Source organism: Athalia rosae, chromosome 4 (genome assembly GCF_917208135.1).
Source record: "Athalia rosae chromosome 4, iyAthRosa1.1, whole genome shotgun sequence".
Lineage (NCBI taxonomy): Eukaryota > Metazoa > Arthropoda > Insecta > Hymenoptera > Athaliidae > Athalia > Athalia rosae.
The window spans coordinates 4,274,073-4,288,200 of NC_064029.1; the positions used below are offsets into that span (position 1 = coordinate 4,274,073).

At 35.8% G+C, this 14,128-nt stretch overlaps 5 protein-coding genes across 10 annotated transcripts; 4 read left to right on the forward strand and 1 right to left on the reverse strand.

Moving 5' to 3' along the window:
- Positions 1-190: 190 nt before the first annotated feature.
- On the forward strand, positions 191-1,851 carry LOC105688914 (vesicle transport protein USE1). 2 transcript variants are annotated; one of them, XM_048654023.1, is made up of 5 exons: positions 193-807; positions 881-930; positions 1,005-1,240; positions 1,333-1,659; positions 1,727-1,851. In XM_048654023.1, the coding sequence occupies exons 1-5, from the start codon at positions 706-708 to the stop codon at positions 1,774-1,776; spliced, it is 765 nt and encodes a 254-aa protein (XP_048509980.1). In that variant the 5' UTR covers positions 193-705; the 3' UTR covers positions 1,777-1,851. The 2 variants fall into 2 exon arrangements, with proteins under 2 accessions (XP_048509979.1, XP_048509980.1); XM_048654022.1 differs by having other exon boundaries at positions 191-807; positions 1,333-1,851.
- Positions 1,852-1,995: 144 nt separating this feature from the next.
- Positions 1,996-4,031, forward strand: LOC105688961 (osteoclast-stimulating factor 1-like). The gene is made up of 5 exons (XM_012405631.4): positions 1,996-2,109; positions 2,417-2,463; positions 2,543-2,660; positions 3,033-3,244; positions 3,337-4,031. Exons 1-5 carry the CDS (start codon positions 2,046-2,048, stop codon positions 3,565-3,567), a joined length of 672 nt encoding a protein of 223 aa, XP_012261054.1. The 5' UTR covers positions 1,996-2,045; the 3' UTR covers positions 3,568-4,031.
- Positions 3,975-7,604, reverse strand: LOC105688959 (gamma-tubulin complex component 4). 2 transcript variants are annotated; one of them, XM_025746257.2, is made up of 9 exons: positions 7,038-7,604; positions 6,829-6,970; positions 6,449-6,642; positions 6,200-6,294; positions 5,809-6,125; positions 5,247-5,723; positions 4,983-5,160; positions 4,681-4,903; positions 3,975-4,596 (listed from the first exon to the last, which is right to left on the reverse strand). In XM_025746257.2, the coding sequence occupies exons 1-9, from the start codon at positions 7,104-7,106 to the stop codon at positions 4,348-4,350; spliced, it is 1,944 nt and encodes a 647-aa protein (XP_025602042.2). In that variant the 5' UTR covers positions 7,107-7,604; the 3' UTR covers positions 3,975-4,347. The 2 variants fall into 2 exon arrangements, with proteins under 2 accessions (XP_025602042.2, XP_012261050.2); XM_012405627.3 differs by having other exon boundaries at positions 6,449-6,645.
- On the forward strand, positions 7,151-12,285 carry LOC105688960 (E3 SUMO-protein ligase PIAS1-like). 3 transcript variants are annotated; one of them, XM_012405629.3, is made up of 10 exons: positions 7,151-7,268; positions 7,823-8,015; positions 8,976-9,142; positions 9,245-9,322; positions 9,401-9,566; positions 9,644-9,937; positions 10,092-10,193; positions 10,301-10,541; positions 10,659-11,072; positions 11,291-12,285. In XM_012405629.3, exons 2-10 carry the CDS (start codon positions 7,992-7,994, stop codon positions 11,509-11,511), a joined length of 1,707 nt encoding a protein of 568 aa, XP_012261052.1. In that variant the 5' UTR covers positions 7,151-7,268; positions 7,823-7,991; the 3' UTR covers positions 11,512-12,285. The 3 variants fall into 3 exon arrangements, with proteins under 3 accessions (XP_012261052.1, XP_048509971.1, XP_012261053.1); XM_048654014.1 differs by lacking the exon at positions 7,151-7,268 and having other exon boundaries at positions 7,789-8,015; positions 8,963-9,142; XM_012405630.4 differs by lacking the exons at positions 7,151-7,268; positions 7,823-8,015 and adding an exon at positions 8,054-8,374.
- A 135-nt stretch (positions 12,286-12,420) lies between these two features.
- LOC105688931 (E3 SUMO-protein ligase PIAS2-like) lies at positions 12,421-14,121 on the forward strand. Of its 2 annotated transcripts, XM_012405576.3 has the most exons (4): positions 12,421-12,912; positions 13,043-13,429; positions 13,529-13,639; positions 13,875-14,118. In XM_012405576.3, exons 1-4 carry the CDS (start codon positions 12,789-12,791, stop codon positions 13,880-13,882), a joined length of 630 nt encoding a protein of 209 aa, XP_012260999.2. In that variant the 5' UTR covers positions 12,421-12,788; the 3' UTR covers positions 13,883-14,118. The 2 variants fall into 2 exon arrangements, with proteins under 2 accessions (XP_012260999.2, XP_048509981.1); XM_048654024.1 differs by having other exon boundaries at positions 13,529-14,121.
- Positions 14,122-14,128: the final 7 nt, after the last annotated feature.

Consider the following 14,128-nt stretch of genomic DNA (forward strand, 5'->3'; position numbering starts at 1 on the left):
TTTTATATTTTTCTTTTAGTTTTATAGAGAAATTATATACAATCGATATTATTGTATCTACATTGCAATATTATTTCGAACAGGATGAGACAGTTTATCGATCGGCTATTCTAAACCCGTTTCAGATTGGCCGACACGAGCCACGTGACCAAATGACGCCTGGCGGTATCTTTTGCTCTATGAATCACTTCCGAATAGCCGATGAATAGTATCAAACGAATATCAGCGTATAGTTACAGATGAATACTACGCACTCACGCAGGATACGGTAATGTATAACGTCATGTTTCGAGATGTTTAGCAGCAACACTTGCTTCTCAAGAATGGTCTGGTGGACAACAAGTGTACAGAAGCGAATTAAATGTCACTCAGTGGCAAGCTTACGCCATTGAGAATAATTCTCAATGCTTACGCAATGATTACTTCTGTCACCCAATGTGGGTTATATGTCAGACTCAAATGCCACATCATTTGTGGTACGTTAAGAATCACATGCGGATGGGATTGATGGACCATTGTAAATCTAAGTTTATCGTCGGTTTTACGCTGCGGAAACGGTATCGAAGAACACCCCAGTTGACCCCAGTATACAGTTGTTACTCTCTCATGAATGTGTGAAAACATACTCGTTTAGATAACCTTAAAGTTGCAACTATACATATATATACCTATGAATTTTTGAATTAATTTCAATACGGTAACGAAATGACTCCAAGGTCAAGATTGGAGATTGATGTTAGAAGGCTGTTGGCACGTTGTGAGCTTATGGCTAAAGATGACCAGCAAAGCGATTGGAGACTCGAAAAGGTAGCACTACCTCTTGAGTTGTATCACCAATCCAACTTCGGATGTTTCAATTACATGCTTCATATTATTTCAGTACATACTTGCCCTAGACAACTTGGTCAAAGAGCTTCAAACACTACCAAAGTAATTTAAAATATTTTTCTCTATCAACTCCTACATACCAGGTTTTATCTGAAAATTCATTTTAACATTTATAGTAAACCATCTAAGGATACAATTATGGAATATGCCAGGAGGGTAGAATTTTTAAAAGGTGTTGTTAGTACCGCTAAATTGTCAAATCCTGTAGAAAGAGTTGCGGCTGCACAAATGCTATCCAAAACTCCGATATCAACAATGGATATATCACGACCAAATATTGCAACACAAATACATCAAAAAACCACTGCCAAGTATGCCAAAGAACTACGAGATGAATTATTTGATGAAAAGGGTAAATAGCATAATTGATTATTCAAATATTATCATTCCAGTTGCTATTGTTGTTTATCTGATCAATTCGTTGTTTTCTGCTTGACCTGCTAGGATCATCTGATGATGGTCTGAGACAGAGATTCTCTGTAACGAATGTTCATGAGGAGAATTTAGATGCTATACTGAAGTACAATAGGAATATACAGGAAAAAATAGCAGAGAATATGCTATCGATGATTGGTAATATGAAAGAACATGCTCTTACTGCCAGTACAGTTATCCGCAAAGATATAGGGTCTTTAGAAAAGTCCGAGAAATTAACAGACCTGAACACAGAGAAATTGAAAACGGAATCCGTAAAGCTAGAAGAGCATACAAAATCGAATTGGCGATGCTGGGTGTGGGTGATGGTGGCTTTTGTTCTAGTCGTATTTTTCAGTAAGTATACATATAATTTCAATTACATTTCACATTCAACAAGTAATCAACATTCGATGGTTTCCAGATATGGTGTTGTTTATGAAGATTTCGAAAAAAAAAATTGTACATTCCTAAAAAATTATCCAGACCCCCGATATTTTTACAATTCAGTGTAAAATGTTTATCGAATAAAATTTAATTTCAAGACCACTTGATTGTATTCATTGCCAAATCCTAATTGCATGTACATCTATCATGAATATGTAATGAAATAGTTAATCATACTTAAAAATGACTCGTCGGATGTAAGATTTCCTATTAATCATGAGTTAGGGATGTTATTGGATTAACTTGGGTGTGGTAAGCATGACAATTATTATCACGATTGTTATGATTGTTGAACAATGGCTACCACTGTGAATACATCTGTCAAACCATCTTTTCCACCTAAACCTGCTCCGAAACCTGGTAAATGGACCCTTTGAGCGAATAGTGAATATCAATATAAATGAATTAAGTCCCGTTTCTACCCAATTATGTTGAATAATGGAATAATTATATATATCCTTCAGCTTTGAATCTCTCAGCCACATGGAACATTGCTGTCAGTTGTCTGACCCCTTATCATTACTTTGTTAATATGAGAAGAAAGCGTATATGAAGAATTTTCTTTATCACATTATCAAATACGAATTTTAATTAATGTGTTTTTTGTTGCATCACTGTTACTTTTCCTTGGTTGTTTTTGTTCAAAGATTATTTTTCCTCATTTAAGGCAGGGTGAAAGTGGTGAGAGCACTTTACAAGTATACCGCACAACGTGTGAGTAGCACAAAGCATAGGTCAAATGCCTATGTATCTCTTATCATTTTTTAACTCACTAAGCATTTTGTACTAACAGCCCACTGAATTGTCATTCGAAGAAGATGAGCTTCTTTATGTCTATGATCAAGACACCAACGCAAATTGGTGGAAAGCAAAGTGCAATAATCGTGAAGGGCTGATACCAGCTAATTATGGTATGTGTCGTATGATTAATAGGTCTGCCTAATTCTAGCTTACTACTATCATAAAATGTGTGTACTTTTTCTGGCTACAATGGATGTCAACTGATGTATGGTTTTATAGAACGCCATAATCTTCAAAGATACATAGCTTTTTAATTGATTTATTTGCAATCATATTATAGCTAGAACCTATGTAACTAGAACCTTGTTGTTATGAGATTTCAACTTCATCAACCACAGAATCCGAAGTACTAAACTAGGGTAGAGTTGCCATACTATGAGTCATTATATATATACATATATAATTACTATGTTGCATTCATTTGACTGTGGGATGAACACAGGCAAGTATACGTACGATTACTCGAATATGGTGCTTCACAGTTGGAGAACAAACGGAAGAAGTTGCATTACCATTGCACGAAGCTGCAAGGCGGGGTAATATTTCATTCTTAAGAGAGTGTTTAAAAGGCGGTGTATCTGGAACTGGATTAGATTCAACAGGTAATACTCCTCTTTTTTGGGCATCCCGAGCAGGTCACCTCGATTGCGTCAAAGAATTGTTGAGTTTGTCAAATCCAGCAGTTAATGCGCAGGTACGTGAATCTAATTAAGAATCTACAATCATGAGCATTCAAAGTTTTTACCCATGGATAATGAGTGTTCGATTGAAATTGATAAATTATAGAATAAAATGGGTGACACACCTCTGCATGCGGCTGCCAGTCATGGACATCTGGAAGTCGTGCAAATACTGTTGGACGCAGGCACAGATGCAAGCCTCAGGAACAATGAAAACTTGACTGCAGAAGAATTAGCTAGTGATACAGCCATAAAAAATATCATACAAATGAGTTATAGAGAGTACTCTGGAAACTATGATTATGACGATAATGATTATGAAGACGATAGTGATTAACGTCTCCATGATAAAAATACGTTTATACACAAACAGTAGTTTATATTCCACAAACATATTCATACAGTTCCAAAGCTACTCTGAAAAGATATATTTGATACGAAATACCATGTAGAAAAGGATCATGTCATGCGAGTTTGGAAATCCCAGCACTTATTATGAACTTCGAAACTTCATAATATGAGTTTGGTTCTCGAGCTCATTTTCAGTGTACTTAAGAAATGGGTTCATGAAGCTCCAAATGTGAGCAAGTGAATTCTGATTAAATCTGTAGCTGTAAGAACGTATATTTTATATCAAGGATCTCAAAAGAGTATAATTTTATCAGGGTATTTATAAATGTAATAGCAATAGCGTGAGTTTGAAGAATTATACTATTGATGTATGAGTATCAGAAACAAGCCATGAAATATGTAACGTTTTTATTAAATTATAATACATTTGTTTCTATATTAGACCCCGAAGGATACTGATACGGCAGATCTTTTCGCCCTTGCTCAATAAAAAATGAATAAATAAAATGGTTTTAACATCAGAGTACGTTGCGTAATAGGTCACAGGTACTTGGTGCAATAAACTGATAGAACTGTGATCACTTAGAACCTATAGGTTTTGTAGGCAAATATACAAGGTCTTACTTATTTGTACACGTGCGTGTTTTGGCGAGCTACATATGCTGACACACAGAAATGAAAATTTTTATTTCGGATCTATGTATGGCAAAGGAGTGTTTTTGATTCAGAGAATTTCCACTTTAGTGTGTGAATTCCTTACGAAAATCTAGACTTTGCCGCTAAACCACCTATTGAAATTGAGGCGTAGGAGCAATTGTGCCAAATGTGCTCCTGCAGGTTGTGCACGAACCTTATTCAAAGTTTTTGTTAACCAATCCATGAGACTATTCAATGTGTCCGCTAACGCTTTAAGCTCTTCCTTCTCAGTGACCAATAAATTTCCCAGTTCCCACATGGGAGCTTGCAGTATAAAGTCATCGCACAGCCTCAATAATATTTTGATCAATTTGTTCACCTGAAAAATAAAAACAAATTTTACGCGCAAAGTACAACACTAGAAAACCTCATGATCCTACACATGATTAATGTTGAAACTTACTGGGTTGACTTTATCAGTAGACCCATGTATCAAAAATGTTTGTAACATTATGTTTGCTAAAAAAACTGAATGCCCTCTTTGAATTTCTTCAAAATTGCGAGTATTTCTCATAGTGTTTTCCAAAATTGTGTACTGACTTTCAAGTACATCGACTTGTAAGTAATATTGTAAATTATTGATGACAAACATTAAATTATTTCGCAGCTGCATAACTCCAATATCACTGTTCAAAAATATATCAAATTTTAGTTCACCACACTCTAATATCGCAATTACTCTTGTGAAACAAAGTAAAAACTCACATATTTTTAGTACGCATGTGTTCGCTCCAAAGATTTTGTAAATTAATTTGAGTTTTTTTGACCCGCAGTAAAAATCTGAATAATACATTGTAATCGCTTAGAGCAACTGGACTGAATAATAAATGCAGTGGCCAAACAACTTTGTACTGAAGCTGAATCAGACCCCATCCTCTTGTATCTGTAATTTCGAATGTTATTGTATATTTTTCAGAGAAAAGTATCCCAACATTCTGATATCTCAGTTTGAAAATATATTGTATCAACCAATGGGGTCTTCGCGTTCTTTTTTGGAAAATTCGCCATCTTCCACAGGATCTTCGCCACCTTCATTTTCCACCTCTGGGACAGGAACAATGAAGTCGAAACTCTCTGTTGTACTTTCATCATGTAACTGCATTTTTCGTGCAGCCATTTGGAATGCCAAGTTTATATCTCTAGTTGTATGGCTAGTAGGCTTCTTATTCAAAATATGGCTAGCCAGTCTGATAAATTCCAAAAACAATTCACCACGACCCAGTAAATAAAAATCTTTGATTAATTTTATTTGATGCATAAGCTGTGCTTCTTCTACTGCGACTCTCCACAAATGTTCAGTCACACACTGTTTGAGATCATCGACAGTTCTTTCAAATTCAATAATGTTGAAAATTGGTTTATTCTTTAAATTCTGTATTTTGTGAAAGTGTTCATATTCTTTTTCTCCCCATATGGAGTTCTCAGCTTTTGTAAATATGTTAAGGTCTAAAAGTTGACATATAAATTTTTCATAGCGTTTTTTTTTTAAATGAAAAAAAAAAATTAATGTAGTCATTGGTCTGTGACTTACCTTTTTTCTGCCTTGGATCATTTCCAAACATAATGATAGTTTGGCCAATTGTTAAGATTTTTAATGCTAACGATGGTCGTATGTATGATGGCAAAATATTTATATTTATTTCATAATCCCACATATCACTGCAGAACTTCCTTGATGATCTCTCGTCTGTTTTGCCAGAGCTGTCTTTAGTTTTAGCTAAAACCAAACTGTCTTGCAATTCTGGGGCCTTTTGAATGAAAAATTCATTATGAACATCTTCCAGGACTCCATACAGAAGCCAGCTAGATAATTGCTTGTAAAATACAACATGACAACAGTACATCATCCTAAAAATGAGAGGATGAATATGAATTCTAAAGGTCTTATTCAAAAATTATAAGCTCCGATGATAGTTTCATACTTTTCTAATGCTTTCCGCACCTCAGGTATCCCAGTGTGCATGTATTGATGCAAGTATTGCAACAAATTACACCCATGCACTTTTTGAGTTTCAATCTGAAATAAAATTTGAATCAGTTCTTTGTTTTCTGGGAACTTGGTCTCACTCGAGCAAGAATGAACGATCATGGATGAATAGTGAACCCACAAAATTTAATGATCACTTGTTTTGCGAGTGCAAAGATGTTATTATCTGTGGAAAACTTTGTACCTCACTGATGATGGAATTCAGAACTGAAAATAAGCAGACATATTTTTGTATTCGGGATAATATATATGACAGCGGTGTGTGTGCATCATTTAGTACAACTCTTTCCAGGTCGATGACATCCTCACGAAATGGCTGTAATGCCTGCTCCATACCGTCGCATAACGCCTGAAGATAAAGTCCCCATTTCAAATTTCCTGCTTGAAGAAAAAAAGTAAACTTGCAGCAGTAAACACCAATTTTCCGCAGTATTATTAAGGGATCAATCAGGGAAAAATTTTTGAATCCTTGAATTTTGAGAAAATGACATCAACGGTGTTTGGTAAGTTTGCCAATGTAAGTCACAGTGACTAGAATATTTAAGATTGTGCTGATGTATGTACCAGTCGAATCTGTGGAAGCTCCAATAACAGACCTATGGGCATTTATGAAATTTCTGATAGCATTGCATTCTTCTGATATATTTAAAATCTTCCTAATAAGAGTCTTTTCTCCAGGGTGTAGGAATTTATCCACATCTAAAAACTGTAAACATTATGGGTTATTTCAGTTTGTGAGGTTCTCACCCGATTTTAATGATAACAACCCTTACATCAGTATCTACAATTTGCACGACACTTGTCGTACATCCCCACAGAGAAAGTAATACCTCGTGCAACATTTCTCTGACGTTGAAAGTACATTAACAAATAATATTTCCGTAAAGGCAAATTTTGTTTTCTATAGGTTTACGGGCGATTTGGAAGTGACATTTTAGAACGTTTGAAGCCACTGTAGCACATGTGTTGTAGCATGTATGCACGCAGCCAAGTTCAAGCAGCATGTAAGTAATGATAAGTTGTAATTTTAGTGGTTAAAATTCTCGTATATGTGACGATGGGCTTGGAAACAATAAAAATAACGAATAACTGAAGACATATCTTGATTGATATGAATTTTATTCGTCACTCTATATTACGTAAAAACGTGTGGCCATTGTCAATACTTTCCTCATCAGACTGTTCCATAATACCAATAAACCTCAAGTTCAAGAAATTTCCGGTATAGGCAACACCCACGAAAATTGTTAATGTGCTTACAAAATGCACAAGAATCGAAATAATTTGATCGATTTCGCTGGGTTTCGCATTCAACGGATTCTATACCATTTTGGTCATGTATTATAAGTAAAAGTTGAATAAATGCGCATAGAATATCTCTAAGCAAACGCAGCCTGTATGCAGTCTATTACAGAACGAATTCAAATAATTGTACAAGTCGAATCTGCTCCAAAATCTCAACTTGGCAAGGAACTTGAATAAGTTCACAGATTCAGCTCGTCTAGATTACCAAAGGCTACTAAAGGGCTTTCGAGAAAATAAAAATTTGAATTTACAGTTCAGTCAGTGAGCACTACCTCGTGTAGCTGGAGATACGTGGAGGTGTCAAATTACTCCGTAAGAAAGTGAGTTTCTCAGCGTGTAACGCGGGAAACTAGCAAGATTTTCTCTGACCAGTACGAAGTATATCAGGCAAAACGGCTTCGCAAAAAAAATCGTCCAGGAAGATGGCGGAGACGGAAGATTTGAAGGTAGGAAGAAAATGATGAGTTCCTTGTTGTCGTGACTTAAACCGGCCATACATTAAACTCCTTTTAAAACTCAAGCTATTGATTTTACCGTGTTTCTTTCGCCTTCAGTTATCAACCTTCAACTTATCAAAACTATCCCGATGTTACGACTTACGAATTTGAGGCTGCGTTTGATAGTGTCGAGCGACATTTATTTTGATCACGCGGCTTTTCACTTTTCCCTTACGTTTGCTTAATATTTACCTTCCACGTTTCGAACAACAGATCGTTATTCAACTACAAGTTTCGTGGTGCATTTGGTTTGTAATATAGAAATGTGGACCGTATGTGAAAGATGCAATCACCAATATCTATAATGGGTAACCTCTATCTCTACCCTAAGTGAATTTGTAGTAATCAGATACTTGATTTCATTAAAATATCTTATGAGGCTCACTCTATTCGACTGACGTTCAAGCAGTGAATTAGTTGTTCACACTGCTAACACGCCAAAAGTGTTTAAAAATTCAACCCAAATTTTTCCAGATTTTGCATTCTTTAGATAGCCAATTCCTAGTGTTATCTATGCTAGAGCACAGGGATTATGATTTAACGCTAGTGCTGGTCAGGATGCAATATTTTATTACTCATTGCCAACGCATATACAGGGACAATATGTGGAAACTGGCCACTCCGTGTGCCTGACTAGCGTTAACTTGATGTGCGTAGCGTATGGAATGGCCACTTTCCACATATTATCCCTGTATAATATATATTTTGTCCATCTGTGTTTGACATTCTTGCCATTCACTGCTACAGTTTTGCGTAAAGGTATAGATGGCACAATTATTCATTTTGTATAACTTTCGACATAGCAATAACAAATATTCTAGCTCATGAATTCTGTCAATGAAATTTGTACTATAAATTGACTGTGACGAACAATATCATCTCTGTACATATAAAAGTTTTCTGTTACAGACTATGGTATTAAGTTTTCGCGTGTCTGAACTTCAGATGCTTTTGGGTTTTGCCGGGCGAAACAAATCGGGTAGAAAAAACGAATTACAGACACGAGCTTTAGAACTCTTAAGATTGAGATCTCATCCTGTACAATTAAAAATTCGTGAACTCCATAAAACGATACAGTGAGTATATACAAAAATATACCATTCACGATAATTTCAGACTTTTTTTCATTATCTTAGTTCCGATAGAATGTGATAATATTATAAATATGTGTACTATAGGCAGGATCAGCTGGCTGCACATCAGCTGTATGGTCAACCTGCATCCCAAACTATGCATCCCCGTAATTATTACACAAGGTATGCTGTCGCTCTGCTACTGCTAAGTTTGAAAAACATGTATCAGACTTGTTGACAAAAACATTTATATTGTGCTAGGCAAGGCCATGCTCAGGCAATGGGTGAACAGCAGCAGGCTCAGTCATCTGTTTCCAGTGGTAAAGAACTGCCACCAGCGCATCAAGCCTCGATGCCACAGTCACAAGTATCACCTAGATCGTCAGCTGTCTATCCACCTACTGGATATACCAGCGTTACACCTCAGGTAATGAAAGAGAAAAAAAATCCTGTTGGTATTGCAGTAGATTGGACAATTGGTTGATGAAAAAAATTATATTTCAGCAACGTTCCTCAAGTTCTGTATACAATCCTTATCCGTATCCAACCAAAGTATTACCACCTCCCTTGCAATTACAACAACCAAACCAGTACCCTGTTCACCCAGACGTTAAGCTGAAGAAGTTGCCATTCTTTGACTTGTTGGGTGAATTGTTGAAGCCATCGAGTCTTTTACCACAAGGATCGATGAGAGTACAGGAGGGCACATTCATGTTTCATCTAACCCCTCAACAGTCCACAGACATTGCCAGTTCACGAGACTGTAGACCAGGCAGCAAAATTGATTACACAGTACAGGTGAGTATAACATGGATTTTCTTCTTGTCAATAAAATTGTATGATTGGTTGAAACTTGTAGTTCAGAGTTGAGATTTGAGAACAATATTTACTATGTCATGCATTTCTATTAGGGTTCTCTGCTACACATAATGTTTTAAATTAATTTTTACAGGTCCAGATGCGATTTTGCTTACAAGAAACTTCTTGTGAGCAAGAAGACTATTTCCCTCCTAGCATCGTAGTAAAAGTCAATGGGAAACCTTGTCCACTACCGGTACAGTGAACCATTCAATTTAAATTTTTTTCATCCACCTTTTTTAGTTGTGTCTAAATAGTGGGTTTCCATATTTTTGACGAGAAAATTAATTTTATCATTTGCAGAATCCGATACCAACAAACAAACCTGGTGTTGAACCAAAACGACCACCTAGACCAGTCAATATCAGCCCATTAGTGAAATTGTCTCCCACCGTAGGAAATCAAATACATGTTTCATGGTCTGCAGACTATGGCAGACGATACGCCATTGCTGTTTACTTAGTTAGAAAATTATCAAGTACAGAGTTGCTGACGAGATTAAAAAATAGAGGAGTTAGGCATTCCGACTACACTCGTGGACTCAGTAAGTGCTGAGTAATACTTTTATATGAGCCACTGTCACACTCGCTGCTCGCCAATTATAAAGACTCTGGGTTTAACAGTGTGAATCATTTATTCATTGCTGTCCATCTGTTTTCAGTAAAAGAAAAGTTGAATGAAGATGCAGATAGTGAAATAGCAACAACTTCTTTAAGAGTCTCTCTGGCTTGTCCACTGGGTAAAATGAGGATGAGCACTCCATGTCGAGCATCAACATGTTCACATTTGCAGTGTTTCGATGCTTCCCTCTTTTTACAAATGAACGAACGTAAACCTACATGGAACTGTCCAGTTTGTGATAAGCCTGCCCTTTATGACAATTTAGTCATCGACGGTTATTTCCAAGAAGTATTGACTTCGAACAAGTTGCTACAAGATGGTAATGAGATACAATTGCTTCAAGACGGTTCCTGGGAGAACCTTGTTGTGAAGAAAGACAAAGATAAAGATAAGGATAAAGGCGAACATAAAGCTGAAGTTAAATCACCCAAAAAGGTGGAAACTCTAGATCTTGGTAAGTTTGTTTTTATGTCTACCATTATAAAATCTTTCAATAATTATAGTATTAGATATTCTACATTATTATCCACATCGTGCCCCTATTTCATCTGACTTATAACATTAAAAAAAAATATAAATATAATTCAGTAAAAATTCTCCAACATTACTATCTGTCGGTGAAAACATATTTAGGTATACAAATCTAATATTGGAGAAATATTCTCTTTTTAGATGAATCTACCAATCCATCTCCAGCCTCACCGAGTGATAAAAAACGTGCTGTTATCATCGATCTCATATCAGACAGCGATGACGATTCGAGCCCATCTCAAAGTTCCACCAAAAAGCCCAGCACAGGCGTATCAACGCCACAGAAATCTGGTACCGAAGCTCTCAGTCCGATAAGCAGTGCTAGTGAATCTCCGGAACTAATGATCATTGATTTAGAATAAAAAATGGTTGTGAAGTGGTTATTCAACTACGTTTGGGCTGTAATGGTCTGAAAAAAGAAATTTTCTGAAGTCGACAAAAAAGTGGAAAGAAAACAGTACAAAAGTGATGTGCTAAGCCTAAGCTCTCTGAGGACAATTCAGCACGATATTGAAGTGTATGTAGGATAATGTTGCGTCATTTTTCGACATTACGTAATTCCTTCTTTATTTATTAACTGATTGTTTCCCAAAATTCTATTACCAACTGTAAAATGTAAAATAATCTTTGTATTATAGGCATAAAGTAAATGTGAAGAGAGCCATTTCCTTATTTTTGTAACGATAGATCGCTTTGTAATATAGAGGGTCTGTTTGTATGTAGGTCGCATACGTTTCCAATGAGTCTTGCATATCGAATACTAATCAGTGTTTCGTTCCAAGAGCGACAAATTTTGTCTTTCTGTTATTTTTCAGATGTAAATTTTTTCTGCGACTCAAATGTACATGAGCTTTTGCATAAGATGACTAAGCAGGGACGAGATTTCGCAGGACGCCGATGAAAATACTTTATTTAGTTGTAATATTCGTTTTAGATTTAATAAATAGCCATTATTTTAATTTTCATTATTACCTAAACCAGACGACCAAAAATATGGCTGAGGATAGGTCTCGTATGAGTTGAGACGCACTGTAACGGTAACATTCTGTCGTATTGCGTTACCAGAAGTTGTACTTCATTATTTCATATTTTTGTACACAAAGCGTTGTAAAATAAAATATCATGACTCGGTTATACATGTTGTCTATAATATTTCTGCTCAGGCCTCCACAGTCAACAGGATTTTTCCTCATGTATTTGTTACTTTCTAAAAAAAAATTCCAAACCTTGTCCGTCGTTGAAAGTAAATTCAAAAAGTCATTCAGTAATAATAACTGTCAAATATTCTGATACAATTGTATTTGCTGGTAAATGTTGGAGGGAACGTTAAACTATTTCGTTCGATGTAAAGATAAATTACACTTTCAGAAGGGAGGTCAAATTCGGGTTCTCCTCGTAACAACTTGCGTATGTTGAATTTCACAGTTTTGTTCCTGGATTATAGAATGACAGACTGATTGTGAGGATTGTCCAGTTTGGGCTATTTTGCCGAATCGTCCGGTGAGATAATGATAACAACTGTATACTTCAGTGGAATGGATTAGCGTGATTTCCTCATCCACAGATAAGTAGTCTCACACACAGTGTACCTGTGAAACAGAGTGTCAAAGGTCTTCCGAAAACAGTTGGTTCGACAAAAATGCTGTCAAGTTATTTGGCTAGTGTGGGGGAATTAAATTCTGAAGTAGAATCGACGTCGAAGGAGTACTTAACAAAATTAAAACATAGCAAAATCAGGTGTTCCGATTACACGCGTGATTTGAGTGAGTACGCAAATTAATCTGCTATAGATTCGGTGAACTTTTGTTACACGAAATCCTGAAGAGTTTGAATTTGTAAACAGTTCATTGAGAATCTTGAATATTCTATTTATTTATGTTTCTTTGATTTTAGTAAAAAGACAATTAAATTCAGACGTGGAGGATGAACTGACGCCAATATTTTTTAAAGTATCGTTAGCATGTCCGCTGGGTAAAATTAGGATGCGCATTCCATGTCAAACCCCAACATGTTCGCATTTGCAGTGCTTTGACGGTTTATGCTTTATGTTAGTAAACGCAAATCATTCAGAAAGTACATGGAGTTGTCCGGTTTGCGAAGAGCCTGCCCATCCTGATAATTTAATTATCGACGCCTATTTCCAAAGTATTCTAGACTCAAAAAAGCTCTTACCAAATTCCAACGAGATACAATTATTACCGGATGGCTCTTGGAAAAATCTCGTTGACAAAGATCATGCTGTAACCACAATACGAGAAAGGTTGAAGACTATAGATCTTGGTCAGTTCGTTATTCTTAATAATAACAATTTTTTATCATAAGGCATTCAAAATTTCTGCATTTCTACAGTTCCAACACATCTATTCACAAATATTTCAGATTGCGACGAGATAGAATTACTACACGATGGCTGTTCGAAAAATCTCGCCCAGAAAGATAATGCTGTAATCATGGTATCAGAAAGGTTGAAGACCACATCCATAGATTTTGGTAAGTTCATTATTCTTAATAATAACAATTGTTTTATCGTAAAACATTCAAAATGTCTATAATCCTGCAGTTCCAACACGATAATTCGAAAGGTCATCCCTTCATATATTTTCTTTTCCCTACTAGCGTGTACTGTTTATTTACTTTGGATTTAAAGTACAAATTTATATGTATATTGTAACGTATCGATTACTTATTTTTAATCTATAAATCTAATGAAAAATTCTTATTCTAGTCGATTAATCTGATCAAGGAGAACGAGTCCGGTGTCGCACGGCCATGAAACGAAATAGAGTTCTCCGAACTGCACTAACAATAAAAGCTACATCGTTTTGAAAATTTTCACGTAAATACTGTTTTTATATCGAAATGTAGATGATTGTGTGTAATGCTTTTCTTTAATTTTATGCAACTTTCGAATATTCAATAATAAAAAATTCTAATATATTTTAACGGAACGAATTCTTGCAATGATTGATTTTTCACGAC

What these genes read in the sequence shown, in the direction of transcription:
- LOC105688914 (XM_048654022.1), top strand. Translation starts at nt 706, where the DNA reads ATGACTCCAAGGTCAAGATTGGAGATTGATGTTAGAAGGCTGTTGGCA. An exon ending in GAGCTTCAAACACTACCAAA is followed by an intron (nt 931 to 1,004) that starts GTAATTTAAAAT and finishes TAACATTTATAG; the next exon opens with TAAACCATCTAAGGATACAA. An exon ending in TGAATTATTTGATGAAAAGG is followed by an intron (nt 1,241 to 1,332) that starts GTAAATAGCATA and finishes TTGACCTGCTAG; the next exon opens with GATCATCTGATGATGGTCTG.
- LOC105688961 (XM_012405631.4), top strand. Translation starts at nt 2,046, where the DNA reads ATGGCTACCACTGTGAATACATCTGTCAAACCATCTTTTCCACCTAAA. An exon ending in ACAAGTATACCGCACAACGT is followed by an intron (nt 2,464 to 2,542) that starts GTGAGTAGCACA and finishes TTGTACTAACAG; the next exon opens with CCCACTGAATTGTCATTCGA. An exon ending in GCTGATACCAGCTAATTATG is followed by an intron (nt 2,661 to 3,032) that starts GTATGTGTCGTA and finishes GGTGCTTCACAG; the next exon opens with TTGGAGAACAAACGGAAGAA.
- LOC105688959 (XM_012405627.3), bottom strand. Translation starts at nt 7,106, where the DNA reads ATGTTGCACGAGGTATTACTTTCTCTGTGGGGATGTACGACAAGTGTC. An exon ending in AGCTTCCACAGATTCGACTG is followed by an intron (nt 6,646 to 6,828) that starts GTACATACATCA and finishes TTTTTCTTCAAG; the next exon opens with CAGGAAATTTGAAATGGGGA. An exon ending in CTACTGATAAAGTCAACCCA is followed by an intron (nt 4,597 to 4,680) that starts GTAAGTTTCAAC and finishes TTTATTTTTCAG; the next exon opens with GTGAACAAATTGATCAAAAT.
- LOC105688960 (XM_012405629.3), top strand. Translation starts at nt 7,992, where the DNA reads ATGGCGGAGACGGAAGATTTGAAG. An exon ending in GGAAACCTTGTCCACTACCG is followed by an intron (nt 10,194 to 10,300) that starts GTACAGTGAACC and finishes TATCATTTGCAG; the next exon opens with AATCCGATACCAACAAACAA. An exon ending in GGTGGAAACTCTAGATCTTG is followed by an intron (nt 11,073 to 11,290) that starts GTAAGTTTGTTT and finishes TTCTCTTTTTAG; the next exon opens with ATGAATCTACCAATCCATCT.
- LOC105688931 (XM_048654024.1), top strand. Translation starts at nt 12,789, where the DNA reads ATGCTGTCAAGTTATTTGGCTAGTGTGGGGGAATTAAATTCTGAAGTA. An exon ending in CGATTACACGCGTGATTTGA is followed by an intron (nt 12,913 to 13,042) that starts GTGAGTACGCAA and finishes CTTTGATTTTAG; the next exon opens with TAAAAAGACAATTAAATTCA. An exon ending in GTTGAAGACTATAGATCTTG is followed by an intron (nt 13,430 to 13,528) that starts GTCAGTTCGTTA and finishes CAAATATTTCAG; the next exon opens with ATTGCGACGAGATAGAATTA.